Genomic DNA, 24691 nt, shown 5'->3' on the forward strand with positions numbered 1-24691 from the left:
TTGTGTTGACGCACAAGAGTGTGTTTTCGGCTCAAACTGAGAGTAGAGCCACTGAGTTTCCTACCTTTAGCCCTAGTCGGCCAGCAGTAGTATATCAAGCACGCCAGAAGAATGAGCGTCCCTGTTTCTATTGTCATAAAGTAGGACATATGATTAATGATTGCTTCCTGCTTAAACGCAAACAAGGGATGCCAATTCGTGCCAAGCCACCAACAGGTGTTGCTCTAATTCGTACGGTTGTGAGGTCTGCAACAAAACAGGTGCCTAAGGGTAACTGTAGTTTGAAAGTCTCAGTCCCCGACCGCAGTTATGAACCATTCATTTTCGAGGGGTTTGTGTCCCTAACGAATGACGAAGCGTCTCAGCGACCGGTTAAAATCCTTAGAGATACTGGTGCGGCGCAGTCGTTTATATTGTCTGATGTGTTGCCCTTATCTGACGATACATACTGTGGTTCCAGTGTGATAGTGCAGGGTATTGAAATGGGTTTTGTCCCAGTGCCATTGCACTTTGTGAAAGTACACTCTGAGTTAATCAGTGGAATATTCAGAGTGGGGGTACGCCCTATGTTGCCAGTGAAAGGTGTGACCTTTATAATGGGTAACGATATTGCCGGAGGAAAGGTAGTACCCGTATTGGAAGTATTGGATAAAAGTGACCACTCTCTCTCGAATGAGCTGGCACAGAGTTATCCACATGTGTTCCCCGCTTGTGCTGTCACTCGTGCTCAGGCACTACAAGAGGGTGACGTGATAGATTTGTCGAACACTGTTCTGTTCAAAGAGGTTGATCAAGAAGATGGATTGTGTGATACCTCTGAGAAGCTGATCACCTCTGACAAACAGCCCAGGAATTAAGCAAAGAACGTTGAACTTATTGCTGATGCAATACAGTTACCAGTCACTCGTGAGCAGCTGATTGCTAACCAAAAGGTTGACAACAAGCTTGCTAAATGTTTTTCTAGTGTTGTCTCATTGGAAGATGTGAAGAAGAAGAACGTGGCTTACTTCATTGATGGTAATCTCCTCATGCGTAAATGGAAATCCCATGTTGACGCGGATGGAGATTGGAATGCTGTTTACCAAATAGTGATTCCTACAGCCTTTCGACAAAATGTGTTATCCCTTGCTCATGATCACCAGTGGTCTGGTCATTTAGGAATCACAAAAACTTATGATCGGATCCTTCGACATTTCTTTTGGCCGGGTTTAAAACAAGATGTGGCTCAGTTCTGTCGGACATGCCACACATGTCAGATAACAGGAAAACCAAATCAGGTTATTCCTCCGCTCCTCTTTGTCCCATACCTGTCATAGGTGAACCATTCGAGCATTTGGTGGTTGATTGTGTCGGACCGTTACCGAAGACAAAATCGGGTAACCAGTTTTTGTTAACGATAATGTGTATGGCTACAAGATACCCGAGGCCATTCCTCTGAGAAGGATTACAGCCCCGGTAGTGAGTAAAGCCTTAATAAAATTCTTCACGACATTCGGGTTACCTAGGGTGGTACAAAGCGATCAAGGTACCAATTTCCTATCCAAGCTCTTCAGGCAGGTGTTAAAATCCTTGTCAATTACGCACCGTGTGTCAGCGCCTATCACCCAGAGTCTCAGGGTGCACTTGAAAGATGGCATCAGACACTGAAGTCTATGCTACGTAAATATTGTTTGGAATCTGAGAAAGATTGGGATGAGGGAGTTCCTCTAGTTTTGTTTGCTGCTCGTGAAACTGTGCAGGAGTCCCTAGGTTTCAGCCCGGCTGAACTGGTGTTTGGTCACACAGTGAGAGGACCAATGAAAGTCCTTAAAGAACAGTTCTTGTCCCAAGAGTTGTGTACCAGAGATGAGAATGTGTTGGACTACGTTAGTCGCTTTCGTGAGCGCCTACACCAAGCTTGTGCTCTCGCAAAGGAAGCTCTGTCTTCCTCACAGAGGAGCATGAAAAGACACTATGATAAAGAGGCTGTTTCTCGTCCACTACAGCCAGGTGACCAAGTACTGGTGTTATTACCTGTTCCAGGATCTTCACTGTCAGCTCGTTTCTCGGGTCCTTATTTAATTGAAAAGAAAATAAGTGAAACTGACTATGTGCTTCAAACTCCTGATAGACAACGCCAATCTCGTGTGTGTCACATTAACATGTTGAAAGCTTACCACACCCGACCCATCACACAGTTAGAGAGTTCAAAAACAGAGGAAGGTACTGCTGTCTCCTCTGCTACTACTGCTATGATAGTGGACTGTCATATTGATGATGTTGATGGCTTGGAGTTGCGCAATACTCAGCAGCAGTGTGTTAGATTGCCCAACTCAGAAATGCTGCTGTCTATCCAATCCGGTCTGGTTCATTTAACGGATGGACAGGCCAATGATATTGTGAGGCTACTACACAGTTTTCCATGTCTCTTTAATGACGTTCCTACTCGCACAAATGTGATGGAACATGACATTAATGTTGGAAATGCTACACCTATCAAGCAACACCCATATCGTATCAACGCTTCCAAGAGGAAGATAATGAGGGATGAGGTGAAATATTTGTTGGAGAATGACCTGGCTTAGCCAAGTTCAAGCCCTTGCAGTTCTCCTTGCATTTTGGTTCCTAAACCTGATGGTACGTCCAGGTTATGTACGGATTATCGAAAGGTAAATTCTGTCACAAAGCCAGATTCGTTCCCGTTACCCCGACTGGACGACTGTATCGACACTATTGGTGCTGCTAAGTATGTAACTAAGTTAGACCTCTTAAAAGGTTACTGGCAGGTTCCGTTAACTTCACGTGCTTCTGAGATTTCTGCCTTTGTGACCCCAGACAACTTCCTACAGTACTCAGTCATGGCTTTTGGGATGCGAAATGCACCAGCCACTTTCCAACGACTGGTTAACTCCGTATTAGCTGGCGTTCCTAATTGTAGTGCATACCTTGATGACCTAGTGATTTATTCGTCTGAGTGGTCAGATCATGTTGACTCACTAAGGGTAGTATGTGAACGGTTAGCAGCTGCTTCTCTAACCCTGAACTTGGCAAAGTGCGAGTTTGGGAAGGCTACTGTTACCTATCTCGGTAAAGAGGTTGGCCATGGACAGGTGCGCCCTGTTGGTGCCAAGGTCTTGGCTATAACCGCATTCCCTGCACCTACCACCAGACGAGAGCTACGCCGCTTTTTAGGGATGGTTGGCTACTACCGTAGCTTCTGTAAAAATTTCTCTGCGGTAGTTGCTCCATTGACCGATTTGCTTAGTCCGGCTAGATCATTTGTGTGGTCCGCTGATTGTAAGAGAGCTTTTGAATCAGCGAAAGCACTCTTATGTAGTACACCTGTACTTGCTGCTCCAGATTTTGAACAACCGTTCAAACTTGAGGTAGATGCTAGTGCCAGAGGTGCTGGTGCTGTTCTACTGCAGCAGGACAAGAGTGGAGTGGATCATCCCGTTTGTTATTTTTCACGTAAATTTAATAAATGTCAAACAAACTATGCGACAATAGAACAAGAAGCTCTTGCTTTGTTGTTGGCTCTGCAATACTTTGAAGTATATATTGGTTCCAGTGCCCTACCCGTGATTGTATATACTGACCATAACCCCTTAGTTTTTCTCCACCGAATGTACAACCAGAACCAGCGCCTTATGCGTTGGGCGCTGATTGTACAAAATTATAATTTGGAGATCCGCCACAAAAAGGGTTCTGATAATGTGTTGGCAGATGCTTTGTCTCGTGTGTAATGATTGTTGTATGTTTTGGCAAGGTTGACTTTGTTATTGTTGTGAGTATTCATTGTAATACTGTGGTCGCAATCCTTAGGGTTGCTTCTTTAAGGGTGGGAGTGTTACGGATACAGTTATCCTGTGTGTGTGTGTATCCTGTGTGTTTCTTTTCTCTCCTTCTCCCCTCACAGGTGAAAACCATCACTCCCCAATCAGTCAACAATCAATCAGAAGACACACCTCCTCCTATTTCCTACCCTATCACAGTTCCTTCCCCATGGTTTAAAAACCCCATCATTTGTTTGTTCTAAAGCAATCTCTAGCTCAATCTCTCTGTAAATGCCATGTCTGTAGGTCTCTGTGTTTCACTCTCGCTTTGTGTCTTAACCTCTCTTTTGTTTAAACACCTCCATAGCACTTTGTCATCACCTGTGAGTATTGTTTTTGGTTATGGTGTTTGTTTGTTTGCTGGTGGGAAAAGGGGGAAACCAAGACAAGTCGCCCATGGGCATACACTACCCGTAGGTGAACTTTGTTAAATACACTAGTTAGAACTGGGCGGACCACCCACTGTATTTTTGGTTAGTTAGTTAGCTGTTGTTAAAGTAGGCTAGTCTAGCTTAGGGGTGTTTTTGAATACTTATTGTTTCTTTTCTTGGGTCCAGCTCAGCCCCTTTTCCTGCTCCCCCCATTACCGTGTGTTTATAAATAAACCTAGAGTTTGACGGTAGATTTCTGTTGTCGTGGTTATTTCGTGCACACTTTTACTTTGTCACCATAATAATTTGCATGAGTTATGTTACGGGTCTCATTACCATCCCCCCTAGACTGTCGGGCCAAAAGGGATTCGTAACAATTTGGATAATGTAGACAATGTTAGAGCAGTGTAGAATTTTCCAAAACAAAATCTCAAATAAAGCCGGTTCTATGCACAACCTACACCGGCATATGCAAACTGTGCACTCAACTGTGAAGCTAGTAGCTGTAGCAGAGCTTCGAGAAACTAGAGGGCCGGCTAATGATAGTGGTGGAGCCAGCACCTCTACACGTGGCGATGTATCTTCTCAGTCAAGTTTGCCTATTCCACGACCAACAGCAACGCAGTCTTCTATGGACCAGTTTATGCCAAAGTCTATATCTGAAGCAAAACAAGACCAAATTGATATTGCATTGGCTAAAATGATTTCCAGCCATTTTTGATCGTGGAGGACAGAGGTTTTAGAAATTATAGCACTGGTCTAAATCCAATGTACACAATTCCTAGCAGGAAAAACCTTTAAAAATCACTTATTCCACAACTGTATGAGAGCACACAGGCTTCAGTGCGGGAAAGAGTCCAAAAAGCTACTGCAGTTTGCCTTCCCACTGACTGCTGGACATGAAGGGTAACCACTTCTTACATGTCAGTTACATGTCACTTCATTGAAGATTTTTTGATGTCTAGCTGTCTTCTGGACTGCTAGACATACACACCTCAGAGAACTTGGCAGAGGAACTGTTGAGAGTGGCGAGTAGATGGAAACGTGGTCTGTTGTGTTAGCGACAATGCAGCTAACATAACCAAAGCCATGAACATTTTAAAATGGACCCATCATCCATGTCTTGCCCACACAATCAACCTGATTGTAAGAGATGCTCTGAAGGTGATGAAGCCCACTGTGGACAAAGTGAAAGCAGCTGTGTTATACACAGGAGCACAGTAGGTGCTGAAAACCTAAAGTCTACACAACGCCAGATGGGGAGGCCTGAGCTGAGGCCTAAACAAGACTGCACTACAAGGTGGAATTCAACATTTTATATGTTGAAGCGGTTTCTTGAGTCAAAGGATGCCATCATCTCTATCCTGGCCATTGTCAATGCACCTGTTGATGCTCTGACCCAAGAGGAATGGGAGGTGGTGGAGGAGGTGTGCAGAGTCCTGGAACCCTTTGAGCAGGTCACTGTGTAGATTAGTGGAGAGAGGTACAGTATGCAGTTATTACATCATTATTTAATCCAGTATTATATATGTATATGAGAGGTAGATGAGAATGTAGTATCAGTAGACAAAACATGAACTAATAAGTTACTGTTCTCTCTTTTCAGCTATGTGACAGCCCCAAAAAATTATACTCCTGTGTAAGGGTCTGCAGCGAATCACTCAGCCGCCAGAGAGAAGCAAATGTAACCACAGGACATGTGACAGAGTTGATGGACACCCTAAGTTCATCAATGGACAGAAAGTTCCACAGAATGGAATATAATCACGTGCGATCAGAAACCGTTGCACTTGACCCCAGGTTTAAGAAGTTAGCCTCCAGATACTGGGATTGATGAGGCTCTTCAAAGAATAACCCCAGCAGCAGGGAGGGACAGCCCCAGCAGCAGGGAGGGACAGCCCCAGCAGCAGGGAGGGACAGCCCCAGCAGTCAGCTGGCTCAGGCACCAGGGCAACAGGAAGAAGAGGGATCAGATGGAGCAGAAGCACCAGCAGTAGTGCTACAAATGTCTACTGTTTGACTAGAGAGCAGCTGGGGATGCAGCACGAAGGAATCCCTCAGCAGATGCCATAATGGAGGTCCGATCCTATTTGGAGGAGCCTCAGCAGATCCTCAGCTGGTGGAAGAACACGGCCTCTGTCTACCCACGACTTACTAAAGTCATGACAGGGAGACTCTGCATAGTGGCCACATCCGTTCCCTCAGAGGGTCTTCTCAAACGGGACAAATAATTACTCAGAGAAGAAACCGCATCAGCTCCTCGAAAGTGAGGCAGCTTACATTTCTGAATGAAAATCTCTCAAAAGCAAATATGGTCAGCATTGCTGTGTGCTGCTGGTTATAACATGGCAATAAAGGAGAGAAAAGAGGGACCAGTTTAATGTTTTAAGTGGGATGCTGCAGTTTTGCACATTGTTATTTATTTTTCTTTGATATGGTGAAATATTTTAGAATGTTGTTTAAATTGTATTTGTTTTGAATTGTTACATTTATATGCACTGTTTATATACATTAAAAAAGTTATACTTTAAATGCACATGTGTAATAGCATCCTTTAAAACACTTTTTTATTTATTTATTTTTTTACATGCATTTCAATTGTTGGATGCTGCAGTTTTGCAAATTGTTATTTATTTTTCTTTGATATGGTGCAATATTCTATTATGCTGTTCAGATTGTATTAGTTTTGAATTGTTAGATTTATATGCACTTTGTTTATATACATTAAAAAGTTATACTTTAAACGCAAATGTTTAACAGCATTATTTTTCATAACAAACCAATGCATTTTTAAATACATTGTGGTTCAGGTAGAGTACGATTTCATTAAATAATTTAATTAGAATTAACACCAATCATAGTCAAACTATCACAAAATGTTTGACTTTTTAAAGAGCCGTAATGCCCATCACTAATAACAAGTCAGTGGCTTGAACGACAGTGCTGCAGCGCGTGGGTCACGGAGTGATCTTCAAGAAAAATAACTGGTAAACAGAGAAGCACACGGGCATCTACCTCTACCTCTCCCACTCGCGCAGCTGCCAAACTAAGCAGAGACCGCTCTGAACCATGAGCGCAGCTGCCAAACTAAGCAGAGACCGCTCTGAACCATGAGCGCAGCTGCCAAACTAAGCAGAGACCGCTCTGAACCATGAGCGCAGCTACCAAACTAAGCAGAGACCGCTCTGAAACATGAGCGCAGCTGCCAAACTGAGCAGAGACCGCTCTGAGCCATGAGCGCAGCTGGCAAACTGAGCAGAGACCACTCTGAACCATGAGCGCAGCTGGCAAACTAAGCAGAGACCGCTCTGAACCATGAGCGCAGCTGCCAAACTAAGCAGAGACCGCTCTGAGCCATGAGCGCAGCTGGCAAACTGAGCAGAGACCGCTCTGAACCATGAGCGCAGCTGGCAAACTGAGCAGAGACCGCTCTGAACCATGAGCGCAGCTGCCAAACTAAGCAGAGACCGCTCTGAACCATGAGCGCAGCTGCCAAACTAAGCAGAGACAGCTCTGAACCATGAGCGCAGCTGCCAACCTAAGCAGAGACCGCTCTGAACCATGAGCGCAGCTGCCAAACTAAATAGAGACCGCTCTGAACCATGAGCGCAGCTGCCAAACTAAGCAGAGACAGCTCTGAACCATGAGCGCAGCTGCCAACCTAAGCAGAGACCACTCTGAACCATGAGCGCAGCTGCCAAACTAAGCAGAGACCGCTCTGAACCATGAGCGCAGCTGCCAAACTAAGCAGAGACAGCTCTGAACCATGAGCGCAGCTGCCAACCTAAGCAGAGACCACTCTGAACCATGAGCGCAGCTGCCAACCTAAGCAGAGACCACTCTGAACCTTGAGCGCAGCTGCCAAACTAAGCAGAGACCGCTCTGAACCATGAGCGCAGCTGCCAAACTAAGCAGAGACAGCTCTGAACCATGAGCGCAGCTGCCAACCTAAGCAGAGACCACTCTGAACCATGAGCGCAGCTGCCAAACTAAATAGAGACCGCTCTGAACCATGAGCGCAGCTGCCAAACTAAGCAGAGACCGCTCTGAACCATGAGCGCAGCTGCCAAACTAAGCAGAGACCGCTCTGAACCATGAGCGCAGCTGCCAAACTAAGCAGAGACCGCTCTGAACCATGAGCGCAGCTGCCAAACTAAGCAGAGACCGCTCTGAACCATGAGCGCAGCTGCCAAACTAAGCAGAGACCGCTCTGAACCATGAGCGCAGCTGCCAAACTAAGCAGAGACCGCTCTGAACCATGAGCGCAGCTGCCAAACTAAGCAGAGACCGCTCTGAGCCATGAGCGCAGCTGCCAAACTAAGCAGAGACTGCTCTGAACCATGAGCGCAGTTGCACTTGGCCAAAACAATTCCAGTAATTCATGAAATAATTGTACATTTACGTCGCGACCCACTTTGGGTTTAAACCCTAAATTTAGAAACATGTGGACAATATTTGTACATTTGTTGACCCTAGATCCATCTTGGAAATAAGAATATTTTAGATCCAGGTTAGTGAAGACTAATCAACCTGGATAGATAAAAAAAAAAAGAGAAGAAGAAATGATCCTGGCAGTTTCAGAGTCAGTCGTTCTGTGTGTGTGACTTCATCAGAGGTGACAGATAACCGCTACCTAAATGGTCTATTTCAGAGGATAGAATTCCTCCCTTCGTCAATCACGTCCTGTTCGTCAAATGACATCACTGCACTCACAAAATGAAGCCTTGTGTTTCAAGAAACGAGCCGAAAGCCCTCTAGACCTCTAAGCCACAGAATTGAATTAAGTCATTTGAGAAGACAGGGTTACATACAACTATGTTATGAGTAAGTTATATATTAGCACATAATGCTCCTGAACTTCACCACAATAATACGTCACCGTTGGCAGGAAAAACAACAACTATGATGGTCAAATGACCAGTAGCAAAACGTTTTCCCTGCTCTGATAAGAAACACAAAACAGACTCAATGAAGCAGTATCCTTTTCCCTCAGGTGAGAGGAATAGAGGTCAGTCATGTCTTTGTAAAGAGGGGCAGGTTGTCTGTGTGAGAGAGGTTGTCTGTGTGAGGTGAAAGTCAGTCTCCTGGGAAGCCCTGAGCAGGAGAATCCACTCTCGCATCACCTGGGAGAGAGCAGTGCTTTTCTCTGACCACCAACTGCACTCTACCAGGAGTAGAGAGAGACAGCAAACCACTAGTCACCAAGGTCCAGTTGCCCCCAAATTGATGCATTTGTTTCTGGGGGCTCGTCCGGGATGAGGAACTATAGAAGACTAAACTCCCAGATTATAGACTACGAGACTACACACCTCCTTGTGCAAACCATAGTTAACATCACCAGATGACAGGTCAGCATAAGACTACCCACAATACTCTCTAGATTTTAGACCACATGAGACGTCACTGTGGCAGACACTGTCAGTGTCTAGATAAACTGCCTACGTCTGCCAGGCACTTCCACACTGTGACAACCTGCCCAGAGCAGAAGAGCTGTCACAGACCACCACTAAGCACAGACTCCAGACCTGTAGCTATAGCCCCAACAGTGCTGGCCTGTCACAGAGGGCAACTCTAAACACAGACTCCAAACCTGTAGACAGAGAGAATTGAGTGGTGGGTAGAAACTGCAGTGCAGTCAGGGCCACTGCAGTCAGCAGGGCCACTCCAGGACAAGAATACAGTGGCCCAGATTCAGCTACATGGTGAAAGGGAGGGGGGGACAGAGAGAGCTAGCTGCAGCTCAGAGAGAAGATACAGTCCTCTGTGTGTGTGTGCGTGTGTGTGAGAGAGAGAGTGAGCTGCAGCAATAACCTGTCACTAATGCGGAGTGTTTGAGAAGCGAAACTTGTTCTGTTCCTCTGAAACAGAGCAGCGCTGGTGTTTAGCGTCGAGAAGAGACTAGGTTCACTAGTTCTGAAAGACAATCAGAGTGACACACACACACACACTTACTATGACAGCACTGTCTGCCAGACAGAAGGCACTGAACTCAAGGAGCACATTCTTAGTATGCAAAGCATGCGCAAATATACACACAGTCACAGCCAAACCCATTCTCTATCTGAAGGACGTGAGCACGTACACACATACATCTCTATCCTATGTCTCTCTGACCAGAAACTGTGTACGTGTGACTGACGCTGATACCATGGGGACTTGGATCACTTCAAAAGCAACCCGGGTGTGAGTGTTTTTATCTGCGTAGATGGCCTGGCAACAGCACCTTTCATTTGGTTAGCACTGCTATAATTAAGTTGCTTCCAGGAGCCTGGCTGGGTGGGATATGGACCCTGAAATAGCAACGCGAGACCAAGAGGAGGAGTGTGGGTGTGCGGCCGGGCGCAGCAACAGGCAGCATTCCACTGTGACAGGCTGACACGCAAATTACCGCCTGCGCACTGCCTGTCCCGGGACCACAGGCGGTGCCACAGACACCGATATTACAGTCAGAGAGAGTCTGCCATGTTAGTTCGTACTGTACACTATATGGGCATAGGCACATTGCCATAGAGACGCATACAGTAGCTGTATGCATGCGCCAAGGTTATTATAGTTATGTGAGTTATGTGATATTTCTATTTATTTTTAGATTTTTATTTGGAATTCAGTTTAGTTTCAGTTCGTTTATAGCATTTGATTTAATAGTTTTGATTTAGCTTCAGTTTGATAAAAACGTTTCTATTTCGTTTTTATATTATTTAGTTTGTCTTAGTTTTAGTGTTAGGGACAGAAAGTAGCTTATGCGCGGGAGGCTAGGAGCCATTTAAGTTCACAATGGCACAGCCTGTGCTAACACAGGCTTAAGCCATTACATTGATTTGGTTAGGTTTAAATTATAAATCAATCCTAATGTGACTTGGATTTAAAGGATAAGCGCTTAGACTAATGCAAGAAATATGGTGGAAGGAAACACTCTTGCCCAGGTTAACACCAATTCAATGTTTTTTTAAACTTTAGTAGTAGATGTAAGAAGAATCAAGTACCTTCCCTTTATCTGATAAAGAGAGGAAAAAACAACAAATGAAGTCATGGCACATTTGACATGATATGTTAGTTATATGCATTCAGTTGTACAACTGACTAGCTATCACCCATTCCCTTTATGTAATATTAAACATGCATCACTGACTAACCCCTTCAAATAGGGTTCTTAAAAACAGCTGCAACAGCAAAAACATAACCAACACAACACTTATATTAGTTCACAGCCAGCCAGCTTGTGTGTGTGTGTGTTTCTTTTCAAACCAAACAAGATGTTCTGGTTTATCGTCAAGGCTCTGCGTTTCAGATAGGTGGTCGTTTGGTTCCTCAAGCCTGATGACAGTTGTCCACAGAAAGAAGATCATCTCTCCACACACGGTTGGGATGCAAGGGCAGAAACCACATCCAGTGCCACAGGGCTTTGGATAAACAACCATCCTTGCCTGCCAGAAGTGGAGAGGTGACTCTGTACCTTTCCCAGGTATTTCCACAGCTCACACGGGACACTTCATCCCCAGTCAGTTTGACCCTCAGACACAATTTGTTGCGAGGAAGCTATTTCTGAAGTACTGTGGTCCAGATGCTTGCTCGATTCATTGTGCTGGCATCTTCCTGGGGTCCTGCTGCTACACGGCTGTACTCTCTGATTTGCTGAAGTACATCTCCATCTCTGAGACGCACTTGGGTCCATCAGGCAAGCTGATGCAGGGGTTGGATCGAAGATAGCTGTCGGAGGATTCAGTATACACGCGAAGCACTCACGCAATGACTTCAGGAGGACCTGTGCCAACTGTTTTATAACAGTAGTTGACTGCAAGTGTGCCTCAAGGTTGAGAAGGCACGGCACCAGATCAAGACAGTGACTGGCTGTTAGTTTTAAGTTGGTCGGTGTTGATTGCGAAAGACTCTAGCAACTTCACAAGCTGCTCTAGCTTGGCCCAGTCACTGGTCAACAAGTTGGTCGTTGTGGATTGCGACCGGCTCCAGCAACTTCACAAGCTGTTCTCAGTGCTCGTCATGTTCGTTGAACATCTCATTCCAAAATCATGGGCATTAATACGGAGTTTGTCCCCCTTTTGCCGTTATAACAGCCTCCATTATTCTGGGAAGGCTTTCTACTAGATGTTGGAACGTTGCAGCGGGGACTTGCTTCCATTCAGCCACAAGAGCATTAATGAGGTCGGCACTGATGTTGGGCGATTAAACCTGGCTGGCATTTGGCATTCCAATTCATCCCAAAGTTGTTTGATGGGGTTGAGGTCAGGGCTCTGTGCAGGCCAGTCAAGTTCTTCCACACCGATCTCAACAAACCAATTCTGTATGAACCTCGCTTTGTGCACAGGGGCATTGTCATACTTAAACAGGAAAGTGCCTTCCCAAAACTGTTGCCACAAAGTTGGAAGCACATAATCGTCTAGAATGGCATTTTATGCTGTAGTGTTAAGATTTCCCTTCACTGGAACTAAGGGGCCTAGCCAAACCATGAAAAACAGCCTCAGACCATTATTCCTCCTCAACCAAATGTTATAGTTAGCACTATGCATTGCGGCAGGTAGCGTTCTCCTGGCATCCGCCAAACCCAGGTTTGTCCGTGGGCCTGCCAGATGGTGTGATTCATCACTCCAGAGAAGGCGTTTCCACTGCTCCAGAATCCAATGTGGGCGAGCTTTAAACCACTCCAGCCGATGCTTGGCATTGCGCATGGTGATCTTAGGCTTGTGTGCAGCTGCTCGGCCATGGAAACCCATTTCATGAAGCTCCCGACGAACATTTATTGTGCTGAGGTTGCATCCAGAGATAGTTTGGAACTCGGTAGTGAGTGTTGCAACCGAGGACAGACAATTTTTACGAGCTATGCACTTCAGCACTCGGTGTTCCCATTGTGAGCTTGTGTGGCCTACCACTTTGTGGCTGAGACGTTGTTGCTCCTAGACTTTCTACTTCACAATAACAGCACTTACAGTTGACTGGGGCAGCTCTAGTAGGGCAGAAATTGTGACGAACTGACTTGTTGGAAAGGTGGCATCCTATGATGGGGTCACGTTGAAAGTCACTGAGCTCTTACAGTGTAGGCCATTCTATGCCAATGTTTGTCTATGGAGATTGCATGGTTGTGTGCTGTATTTTATAAACCTGTCAGCAATGGGTGTGGTTGAAATAGCCGAATCTACACATTTTAAGGGGTATCCACATCATTTGTTTTGCGTATCTACTGGCAGTGTTTACCCACCAGATTCAGAAGCTTGAAAACGCCATTAGATTTTTGCCCAAAGTTTAGAATACATTTTTTTTAAACTAAACATAATTTATGAAGTTTTTTATTTTAATAAATTTTGCCGTCAAAGATAACAGTTTCAGTATAGTTTTACAACTGTTTTTCGTTTGCATTTTTATTTCAGGTTACTAAATATTTCCAATTTTAACTTTTGTTTTAGTTTACTATGCGAGCACACACATACACCTTGTATGTACATACAGTACATGTAACCACAGTGTATTTAGTAGACACACACACACACTAAACCTTGTATGTACATACAGTACATGTAACCACAGTGTATTTAGTAGACACACACACACACTAAACCTTGTATGTACATACAGTACATGTAACCACAGTGTATTTAGTAGACACACACTAAACCTTGTATGTACATACAGTACATGTAACCACAGTGTATTTAGTAGACACACACACACACACTAAACCTTGTATGTACATACAGTACATGTAACCACAGTGTATTTAGTAGACACACACACACACTAAACCTTGTAACTAACAATTTTCTACCCATCCCAGACTACTCCACCCTCCTCCTCACTATTACAACAACAACTCTTCCCACTCATTCAGGTTGAAGAGAGCTAAGAAGCCTCCATGTCGATTATGAATACTTTGATATGAATCATAGAGCCAAACAGTGATAAATCCTGGGGACTACTTTGTACTCAGCATCGTTATGGTGAGCAATTATAGACATTATATTCCATTCCTTTCAGGGTGGGCAGGGCTGGATGACTAGCAGTACACTGATCTAGGATCAGATGAGAGAACATGACTGAGTATGAAAGGGTAATGTGATGTATGATTATAGAATGAGGTGGGTTATTACAGGGAATCAGATTTTCCATAGATTCAGGTGCAATTACTGCAGATGGCAACCACAGCGGGTTTTTAAAAATCTCCTAATCAAAGGCGCACAGCAACCAAGACTCTGGGGATTTCGAGAGTGTGCGTGTGTGTGTCACAAATGCAACAGTGTGAAGCAAAGGAACTGGGACCTACTTTGATGTTGACTCTTCGTCATACTTGCTCTTCAGGTCCAAAAGCTCTGCCTGAGTTGCTTCAAGTGCTGAAAAAAACAAATGAGGCATTTTGAAGGAAGACCAGCAGTGGTTGGATGGAAGAAGTACTACTGCTAGGCCCTAACATACAGACCAGCGGTGGTTGGATGGAAGAAGTACTACTGCTAGGCCCTAACATACAGACCAGCGGTGGTTGGATGGAAGAAGTACTACTGCTAGGCCCTAACATACAGACCAGCGGTGGTTAGATGGAAGAAGTACTACTGCTAGGCCCTAACATACAGACCAGCGGTGGTTGGATGGAAGAAGTACTACTGCTAGGCCCTAACATACAGACCAGCGGTGGTTGGATGGAAGAAGTACTACTGCTAGGCCCTAACATACAGACCAGCGGTGGTTGGATGGAAGAAGTACTACTGCTAGGCCCTAACATACAGACCAGCGGTGGTTGGATGGAAGAAGTACTACTGCTAGGCCCTAACATACAGACCAGCGGTGGTTGGATGGAAGAAGTACTACTGCTAGGCCCTAACATACAGACCAGTGGTGGTTGGATGGAAGAAGTACTACTGCTAGGCCCTAACATACAGACCAGCGGTGGTTGGATGGAAGAAGTACTACTGCTAGGCCCTAACATACAGACCAGCGGTGGTTGGATGGAAGAAGTACTACTGCTAGGCCCTAACATACAGACCAGCGGTGGTTGGATGGAAGAAGTACTACTGCTAGGCCTAACATACAGACCAGCGGTGGTTGGATGGAAGAAGTACTACTGCTAGGCCCTAACATACAGACCAGCGGTGGTTGGATGGAAGAAGTACTACTGCTAGGCCCTAACATACAGACCAGCGGTGGTTGGATGGAAGAAGTACTACTGCTAGGCCTAACATACAGACCAGCGGTGGTTGGATGGAAGAAGTACTACTGCTAGGCCTAACATACAGACCAGCGGTGGTTGGATGGAAGAAGTACTACTGCTAGGCCTAACATACAGACCAGCGGTGGTTGGATGGAAGAAGTACTACTGCTAGGCCCTAACATACAGACCAGCGGTGGTTGGATGGAAGAAGTACTACTGCTAGGCCTAACATACAGACCAGCGGTGGTTGGATGGAAGAAGTACTACACTGCTAGGCCCTAACATACAGACCAGCGGTGGTTGGATGGAAGAAGTACTACTGCTAGGCCCTAACATACAGACCAGCGGTGGTTGGATGGAAGAAGTACTACTGCTAGGCCTAACATACAGACCAGCGGTGGTTGGATGGAAGAAGTACTACTGCTAGGCCTAACATACAGGCCAGCGGTGGTTGGATGGAAGAAGTACTACTGCTAGGCCCTAACATACAGGCCAGCGGTGGTTGGATGGAAGAAGTACTACTGCTAGGCCCTAACATACAGACCAGCGGTGGTTGGATGGAAGAAGTACTACTGCTAGGCCTAACATACAGACCAGCGGTGGTTGGATGGAAGAAGTACTACTGCTAGGCCCTAACATACAGACCAGCGGTGGTTGGATGGAAGAAGTACTACTGCTAGGCCCTAACATACAGACCAGCGGTGGTTGGATGGAAGAAGTACTACTGCTAGGCCCTAACATACAGACCAGCGGTGGTTGGATGGAAGAAGTACTACTGCTAGGCCCTAACATACAGACCAGCGGTGGTTGGATGGAAGAAGTACTACTGCTAGGCCCTAACATACAGACCAGCGGTGGTTGGATGGAAGAAGTACTACTGCTAGGCCCTAACATGCTGCCCTCTATAGATTCCTGTAAGGACTGAGTGAGGCCTCACTGCCTCCAGCTACATGAGGTAAGGATTCTAGAAAAGCCTCATCTTAGGTTTTACAACCTAAGACAACTCTGGTAACTTTATTTTACAGTCCTCTTACAGCTGCTATTTGTAAGTAAATTACATACTAGTAGTTAGTACTTTTCTGATAGTTTGTTTTGACTATTTCTTAAATACCCAATAAAATTGTTAGTATCTTTATGTACCAAATGGTACTATTTCAAAGGGTATCTATTATTAGGCTATGATAATTTAACCATCATAACCATCTACTGCCAACCTGGCTGCCAATTTCATATGGTGATAAAATTATATTTTAAGCATAAACCTCATAATTAAGCATGGGCTTTTGTACTATAAGCTCTCTCTCTCCTCTCTCTCCTCAGCAGGCTACAATACTAGGGCGAGTGGCTGGGCCTGGACTCGAGCTGATGTGCTGTGACAAGGGACTGTCAGTCCTAGTGCAGGGAGAAGGCTGCATAGGGCGGGGACTGGGACAGTGTTGACAGGCCTAGATTAGTCACTCACTAGGCAGTAGTCAGCCAGCCAGCCAGCCAAAAGGACAGATAGAAAGAGAGAGACAGAGGAGAATCCACCATCTGATGCTACCTCTTCTGGGTCAACATAAAGACATACTGCCAGCTGAGGAGTGTGTTGACACCAAGCGAGCCTTAACTGTGCCACATTGGGGGCATTTATACAAAGGTTTGGGATAGTATACATGTGGATCTCAAGTTAGGATTGGACCTGTGAGACTATAACTGGGTGTAGAAGGTTAGCAACTGTTTACCTGTCTGTAGGGACTGGGCCTTACTGTCTGCCTCCTCCAGCTTTGACACCGCAGACTCCTGGTTCTCCTGTTGTTGACTGTGTGGACAGAGGAAGAGATACAAGTTAGCTATGAGAGGGAACAGGCTAGCAGAGCACCACTGCGTAAGAAACATTTTCGCTTAGCAACATTTCAAGAGGTTAATGTAGCATAACTTGGGGCTCCCAAGTGGTGCAGTGGTCTAAGGCACTGCATCTCAGTGCGTGAGGCATCACTATAGACACCATGGTTTGATACTAGGCTGTATCACAACCGGCCGTGATTGGGAGTCCCATAGGGCGGCGCACAATTGTCCCAGCGTTGGCCGGGGTAGGGGAGGGTTTGGCCAGGGTAGGGGCGGGTTTGGCCGGGGTAGGCCGTCATTGTAAATAAGAATTTGAAGAAATTCTTATTTCACAATGATGGCCTACCCATGCAAAACCCTCCCCTACCCCGGCAAAACCCTCCCCTACCCCGGACGACGCTGGGCCAACTGTGCGCCAACCCTATGGGACTCACAATCACGGCCGGTTGTAATACAGCCGGGAATCGAACCAGGGTCTGTAGTGACGCCTCAAGCACTGAGATTGTGTGCCTTAGACCGCTGTGTCACTCGGGAGCCCGCTTGGAACATACGGTTTTATAATCTGGGATGTCTACAGTCTCTCTATATTTAGGTTTAATAGTGTGTGAGACACCACCAGATATTACATATCCTCAACCTAGCCAGAGTGTGTGGCCTAAAAATAGAGCTGGTGAGATGCTAGAGTTCAGGGAGTTGGGCAGTGTGTCCAATCACTATAAGCATAATTTTAGTGCCCACCACTCGTGACCCTGCGCCCTGCGGAGAGTTGTCACGCTGTAATCTGTCGTTACTGCTACAGTCACTACAACTCGTAACACCACTTGATGCCAGGCAGAAAGACCCTGAATCAACACATCACAGCCGACCCATTGAATGGTTGTGCAGATTTTGACCACTCTCTCTCTCCCTCTTTTCCTCCCAGGAAACAGAATAATTCAAGGTAGCAGAACGGGGTCGTGCTCTACGGTGGCGGCTTGGTAAAAAAAAGGTGACAGCGGTGACAGGTTACAATGGCCTGTAATTGTTGCCCTCTGACGTAACAGATAACAGAGCAGAACTGTGTCCCTGTCCTGTGAGTGACAGTCTGGCAGCAGTGATGATCAGGAGGCTCAGTGCGGTATTACCATCCATGCCGGGGGGTTTAGGAGTAAACAAACAGCAGTGAATTAAAAGGTATTACGGTGCAAAGGGATTATAGCTAGGGTTGGGCGGTCCCAATAAAATCCTTGTGGAAAGGCTGCATATGCCTCCATCAGGAAACACTGATGGGATCATATAATATTGTGTGACATTGAGGGAGAGCCGGTTCGAGTTGAAATCGAGATATCTCACATTCAGTTATGATTAGGAGCAAGTTCAATAGGAATACAATGGTAAAACAATGTAAAAAAAACAAATGACTGCCAGTTCTCATTCCGGATTCAATATCTGCTCAGCTCCAGTGCTGAATGGAAGTGTAAATGTCAACGTGATAGGGAGTCCGTCTCAGTGCCCTTCACAACAACCCTGACGTATCGGACAACCTTCCAGTGAGCCATGGGCGTAATTTGAACTGAAGTTGGTCACCGACTTACCTACAAAGCAAACATATAGGAGACTGACCATCGTTAAGGCCAGACGACTGAAGGGACAGAATTTAGAGAACCATTGGTTCACCATGGAAGTATGGAAATATGCAGACAACAGCTGTAAGAGTATTCCGTCTGGGCCTAACCGTCGCTCATACTACAAACTGCAGCCAGTAGTTTCTGTCTGCTGGCAAACACTAGTAAGCCTATCCTCCACAGCCAGTCCTCACTAGCAGAGTAGTGGCAGAACACGGTACAGGCTACAGGGGGCGTTCCTGCTTACCACGACTCCTCTGCATGGTTGTTGTGGAGCTGCCCATCCTCGCCCTCTTTCTTCTCCTTCTCTTCCTCTCTCCTCTCCTCCTGGCCCAGCTCCTTGGCCTGCTTCTTCAGGGTCTCTTCATACTCTTCTATCTTCTCCTTAAGTGCTTTAATTGTGACCTCTGAGAGAGAGACACAGAGACAAAGAGACCGAGAGAGAGACAGAGAGACCGAGAGAGAGACAGAGAGACAAACACAGAGAGAGAGAGAGACAGCGAGAGAGAGAGAGACCGAGACCGAGACAGAGAGAGACCGAGACAGAGAGAGACAGAGAGAGAGAGACCGAGACAGAGAGACCGAGACAGAGAGAGACCGAGACAGAGAGACCGAGACAGAGAGACCGAGAGAGAGAAAGAGAGACCGAGAGAGACCGAGAGAGAGAGAGAGAGAGAGACAGAGAGACCGAGAGAGAGAGACAGAGAGAGAGACAGAGAGAGAGACAGAGAGAGGACAGTGAGACAGAGAGAGGACAGTGAGACAGTGAGACAGAGAGAGAGAGAGACAGAGAGAGACAGCGAGAGAGAGAGACCGAGACCGAGAGAGAGACCGAGAGAGAGACCGAGAGAGAGACCGAGAGAGAGAGAGACCGAGAGAGAGAGAACAGTGAGACAGAGAGAGAGAACAGTGAGACAGAGAGAGAGAGAAGAGAGAGAGAGAGAGAGAAAACAGAGACAGAGAGAGAGAGAAAACAGTGAGACAGAGAGAGAGAGAGAACAGTGAGAGAGAGAGAGAGAGAACAGTGAGAGAGAGAGAGAGAGAACAGTGAGAGAGAGAGAGAGAGAGAACAGTGAGAGAGAGAGAGAGAGAGAACAGTGAGAGAGAACAGTGAGAGAGAGAGAGAGAGAGAACAGTGAGAGAGAGAGAGAGAGAGAAAAAAAGAGCCGTTAAATTCTACAACCACCTAAAAGGAAGCTATTTCCAAACCTTCCATAACAAAGCCATCACCTACAGAGAGATGAACCTGGAGAAGAGTCCCCTAAGCAAGCTGGTCCTGGGGCTCTGTTCACAAACACAAACACACCCCATAGAGCCCCAGGACAGCAGCACAATTAGATCCAACCAAATCATGAGAAAACAAAAAGATAATTACTTGACACATTGGAAAGAATTAACAAAAAAACAGAGCAAACTAGAATGCTATTTGGCCCTAAACAGAGAGTACACAGTGGCAGAATACCTGACCCCTGTGACTGACCCAAACTTAAGGAAAGCTTTGACGCCGTAGGCAGACATAACCTCCTGCCTAATGTATGACCATATTAGAGATATATTTCCCTCAGATTACACAGATCTACAAAGAATTCAAAAACAAATCCAATTTTGATAAACTTCCATATCTACTGGGTAAAATTCCAGTGTGCCATCACAGCAGCAAGATTTGTGACCTGTTGCCACAAGGGCAACCAGTGAAGAACAAACACCATTGTAAATACAACCCATATTTATGCTTATTTATTTTCCCTCGTGTACTATAACCATTTGTACATTGTTACAACACTGTATATATATATATAATATGACATTTGTAATGTCTTTATTGTTTTGAAACTTCTGTATGTGTAATGTTTACCGTTCATTTTGATTGTTTACTTCACTTTTGTATATTATCTACCTCACTTGCTTTGGCAATGTTAACATACGTTTCCCATGCCAATAAAGCCCCTTGAATTGAATTGAGAGAGACAGAGACAGAGAGAGAGAGAACTCAAAAAGTCAGTAAGTGATAGGATAACAGGTAAGAGATAAACCAGTGCCAACATGATATTAAGTACCAAGCCATAATCATCCTGATGTGCTCGGTCTGGATTGTCAGTAGCACTGAGAGCATCTGAGGGATCCTCCAAGTAGGAGAAGGACGGGGGGGGGTCTATTCCACTATGTGCAGAGTGTGTATAGGCAAAGCCCTTGCGCTTGCTAATAGATCACGAGATCACAGTGTATTACTGACTGAGAGCTCTCAGTTTCCCTCCCACTTCGTACTTGTCTTGTCTTCCTTTTTTTCTCTCTAGCTCACTCGCTGGTGCTCTGTCTCTCTCCCTCTCACTCTCCTCCTCCTCTGCGGTGATTTAAACTCCGACGTTTCAGCCCTGACACATAATCAATGGCGATGAGTCCCCTCTGAGCCCTTTTCCCCTTAACTGTTAAATTGAACTTTAAACATTTAGGTTGCAGGGGATCAATGGCCTCGGCTGGGCCGGGATGCGCGCGAGAGAGGGAGAGAGAGAGAGGAAAGAAGAGAGGGATGGAAAAGAGAGAGAGAATGAGAGAGGGGGTGATTCTCCACTCCACCACCGCTGAGGTGGGAGATCGGCAGCTTAACCGGAGCACAGGAGAGAGAAAATAAAAATCAATGGCAAAATAAAACATTGCCGCTATTGAGCTGGGTCAATTAGCTCTCGGTGGGAGGGGAATTCCAAAGACAGAGAGGGCAGCCCCCCCCCCCCTACCCTCTTCTCCTCCACTTCTTTCACATGCTATTCTGAGAGAAAAATCAGCGAAGGCTTTGAAGGCCTATACAATGGGGCTTCACCTGAAAAGCCTGCCCAGGGGCTACTGTCATAAAAGGGGCTATGGGGGAGGTGAGCCATTATTAAAAAGGATCTATACTGAACAAAAATATTAACGCAACATGTAAAGTGTTGTTCCCATGTTTCATGAGCTGAAATAAAAGATCCCAGAAATGTCACATATGCACAAAGAGCTGATTTCGCTCAAACGTACTTCCCTTTTAGTGAGCATTTCTCCTTTGCCAAGATAATCGATCCACCTGACAAGGTGTGGCATATCATGAAGCTGATTAAACAGCATGTTCATTACACAGATGCATCTTGTGCAGTGGACAATAAAAGGCCACTTTAAAATGTGCAGTTCTGTCACAACAACGCCACAGACATCTCAAAGTTTTGAGGGAGCGTGCAATTGGCATGCTGACTGCAGGAATGTCCACCAGAGCTGTTGCAAGAGAATTGACTGTTCACTACTCTACCATAAGCCGCCCCCCAACGTCGTTTTAGAGAATTTGGCAGTATATCCAACCGGCCTGACAACCACAGACTGCGTATAACCTCTACAACCCAGGACCTCCACAAGCGGCTTCTTCACCTGTGGGATCGTCTGAGACCAGCCACCCGGACAGCTTAGGAGTATTTCTGTCGGTAATAAAGCCCTTTTGTGGGGAAAAACTCATTCTGATTTGCTGGATCCCCAGTGGGTGGGCCTATGCCCTCCCAGGCCCACCCATGACTCCCCCCTGCCCAGTCTGGTGAAATCCATAGATTAGGGCCTAATGAATGTATTTCAATTGACTGATGTCCTCATATGAACTGTAACTGGTTGAAATTGTTGCACGTTGCTTTTATATTTTTGTTCAGTATTTACAGTATATTTTGGGGTTATGGAAGGACTTTGGTTCAACTGATGCTCCACTAACTTGATGTTAGCCGTTAACTGTTTTACGGCATTTGATGCGAGGTTCTGAAAATTGTAGCTCCTTGCACATCGGCCATTGAAACGGTATCCGTATTACAGATGATATCTTCAAACCTTTAACATAGCACATATAGTATACTATTCTTTTAACCAGATCGCTGTGGTGTTCCATCCCTTTCCAAGACAGCTGAACATTGATAAGTCTCTCAATGGAGAGTCTTTGCCATTGTAAGAGGGTCAGTGAACTATGCTTGTGTTAGCTCCCTGAGCTAATGCCTATGGCTTTAGCTCAGCAAGCCAACCATCTTTTGTGGCCCACCGGTTCAAACCCAGTTGATCACTCTCGTCCAGTATGCAGTGCATTATGAAAGAATTCAGACCCACGAATTTGTCCACATTTTGTTACGTTACAGCCTTATTCTAAAATAGATTTTTTTTTAAACAATCTACATACAATACCCAATAATGTCAATGCAAAAACAGGTTTCAATTTTTTGTGTGCAAAATGTGTATATATAAAATTAAATTAAATTTCATATTTAAATACGTATTCAGACCTCTTACTCGGTACTTTGTTGAAGCACCTTTGTCAGCGATTACAGCCTTGAGACTTCTTGGGTATGACACTACAAGCTTAACACACCTGTATTTGGGGGGTTTCTTCCATTCTTCTCTGTAGATCCTCTTGAGCGCCTTCAGGTTGGATGGGGAGCATGTCTGCACAGCTATTTTCAGGTCTCTCTGGGCTCTGGCTGGGCCACTCAAGGAGATTCAGAGACTTGTCCCGAAGCCACTCCTGCGTTGTCGTGGTTGTGTGCTTAGGGTCGTTGTCCTGTTGGAAGGTAAAACCTTCACACCAGTCTGAGGTCCTGAGCGCTCTGGAGCACGTTTTCATCAAGGATCTTTCTGTACTTTGCGCCATTCATCTTTTCCTTGATCCTGTCTAGTCTCCCAGTCCCTTCCGCTGGAAAACATCTGGCCACTCTACCATAAGGGCCCGATTGGTGGAGTGCTGCAGAGATGGTTGGCCTTCTGAAAGGTTCTCCCTTTTCCACAGAGGAACTTTGGAGCTCTGTCAGACTGACCATCGGGTTTTTGGTCATCTCCCTGACCTCAGTTCGGCCGGGCAGTCAGCTGTAGGAAGAGTCTTGGTGGTTCCAAACTTCTTCCATTTAAAAATTAAGTCCACTGTGTTCTTGGGGACCTTCAATGCTGCAGAAGTGGTTTTGTATCCTTTCCCAGATCTGTGCGTCGACACAATCCTGTCTCGGAGCTCTACGGACAATTCCTTTGGCTTCATGGCTTGGTTTTTGCTCTAACATGCACTGACTATGGGACCTTATATAGACAGGTGTGTGCCTTTCCAAATCATGTCCAATCAATTGAATTTACCACAGGTGGACTCCAATCATGTTGTCAAGGATGATCAATGGAAACAGGATGCACCTGAGGTAAATTTCGAGTCTCATAGCAAAGGATCTGAATATTTATGTAAATAAGGTATTTCTGTTTTCGCTTTGTCATTATGGGGTATTGTGTGTAGATTGATGAGGAAAACAATTAATTGAATCCATTTTTAAATTAGGCTGTAACGTAACAAAATGTGGAGAAAGTCAAGGGGTCTGATTACTTTTCTAATGCACTGTAGGTACAAAGAGTATGTGAAGGAAAATATACCTAATAATAACAATTATTAAAGATGTATTTATATATATATATATATATATATATACCCAAAATAAAACCAAATAAGAGTGTGTGTCTCAGTCTCACCGTGGTTCTTGACCTCAGCAATCTCCTGGGTGTAGCCCTCCAGCGTCTCGCGGAGCTTCTGGTTCTCCGTCTCAATGTCGTGCATCCTCTGGACCTTCAGCTGTAGCTGCTGGGTAGCCTCCAGGGCCGACACAGGGTCTGATGGGACGTGAGAGGACACTTATGTTACTACTCATTATGCATCTCAAATCACAAGAAATCACTAATCACTATACAAGTCAACAATATACATTACTAATCATTAGACTACACAGGATTGGACTATGCACATCCACCATGCATGTCTGACACCAGAGCAGCCCTTCAAAGTGGAACAGCTTGGTGTATATATGACTAGTATTAGTGTAGTTCTGAAGATCGGTTCATTGAGGAGATCCTAAGACCCACCCGTCCATTCATCCCTCCCTACCACTCTCTCTCTCTCTCTCTCTCTCTGTC

At 45.5% G+C, this 24691-nt stretch overlaps 1 protein-coding gene across 3 annotated transcripts in view; it reads right to left on the reverse strand.

Moving 5' to 3' along the window:
• The window catches only part of LOC115105488 (homeobox protein cut-like 1), a 262216-nt gene that overhangs the window by 77225 nt on the left and 160300 nt on the right, over window positions 1–24691 (reverse strand). For all 3 annotated transcript variants that reach the window (XM_029627594.2, XM_029627595.2, XM_029627593.2), the window contains exons 5-8: window positions 24254–24391; window positions 19014–19173; window positions 17060–17136; window positions 14457–14523 (exon numbers count right to left, since the gene is read on the reverse strand). In XM_029627594.2, the coding sequence (XP_029483454.2) occupies window positions 14457–14523; window positions 17060–17136; window positions 19014–19173; window positions 24254–24391 (442 nt within the window). The remainder of the gene's footprint in view (window positions 1–14456; window positions 14524–17059; window positions 17137–19013; window positions 19174–24253; window positions 24392–24691) is intronic.

This window comes from Oncorhynchus nerka, linkage group LG22 (genome assembly GCF_034236695.1).
Source record: "Oncorhynchus nerka isolate Pitt River linkage group LG22, Oner_Uvic_2.0, whole genome shotgun sequence".
NCBI classification, from domain to species: Eukaryota; Metazoa; Chordata; class Actinopteri; order Salmoniformes; family Salmonidae; genus Oncorhynchus; species Oncorhynchus nerka.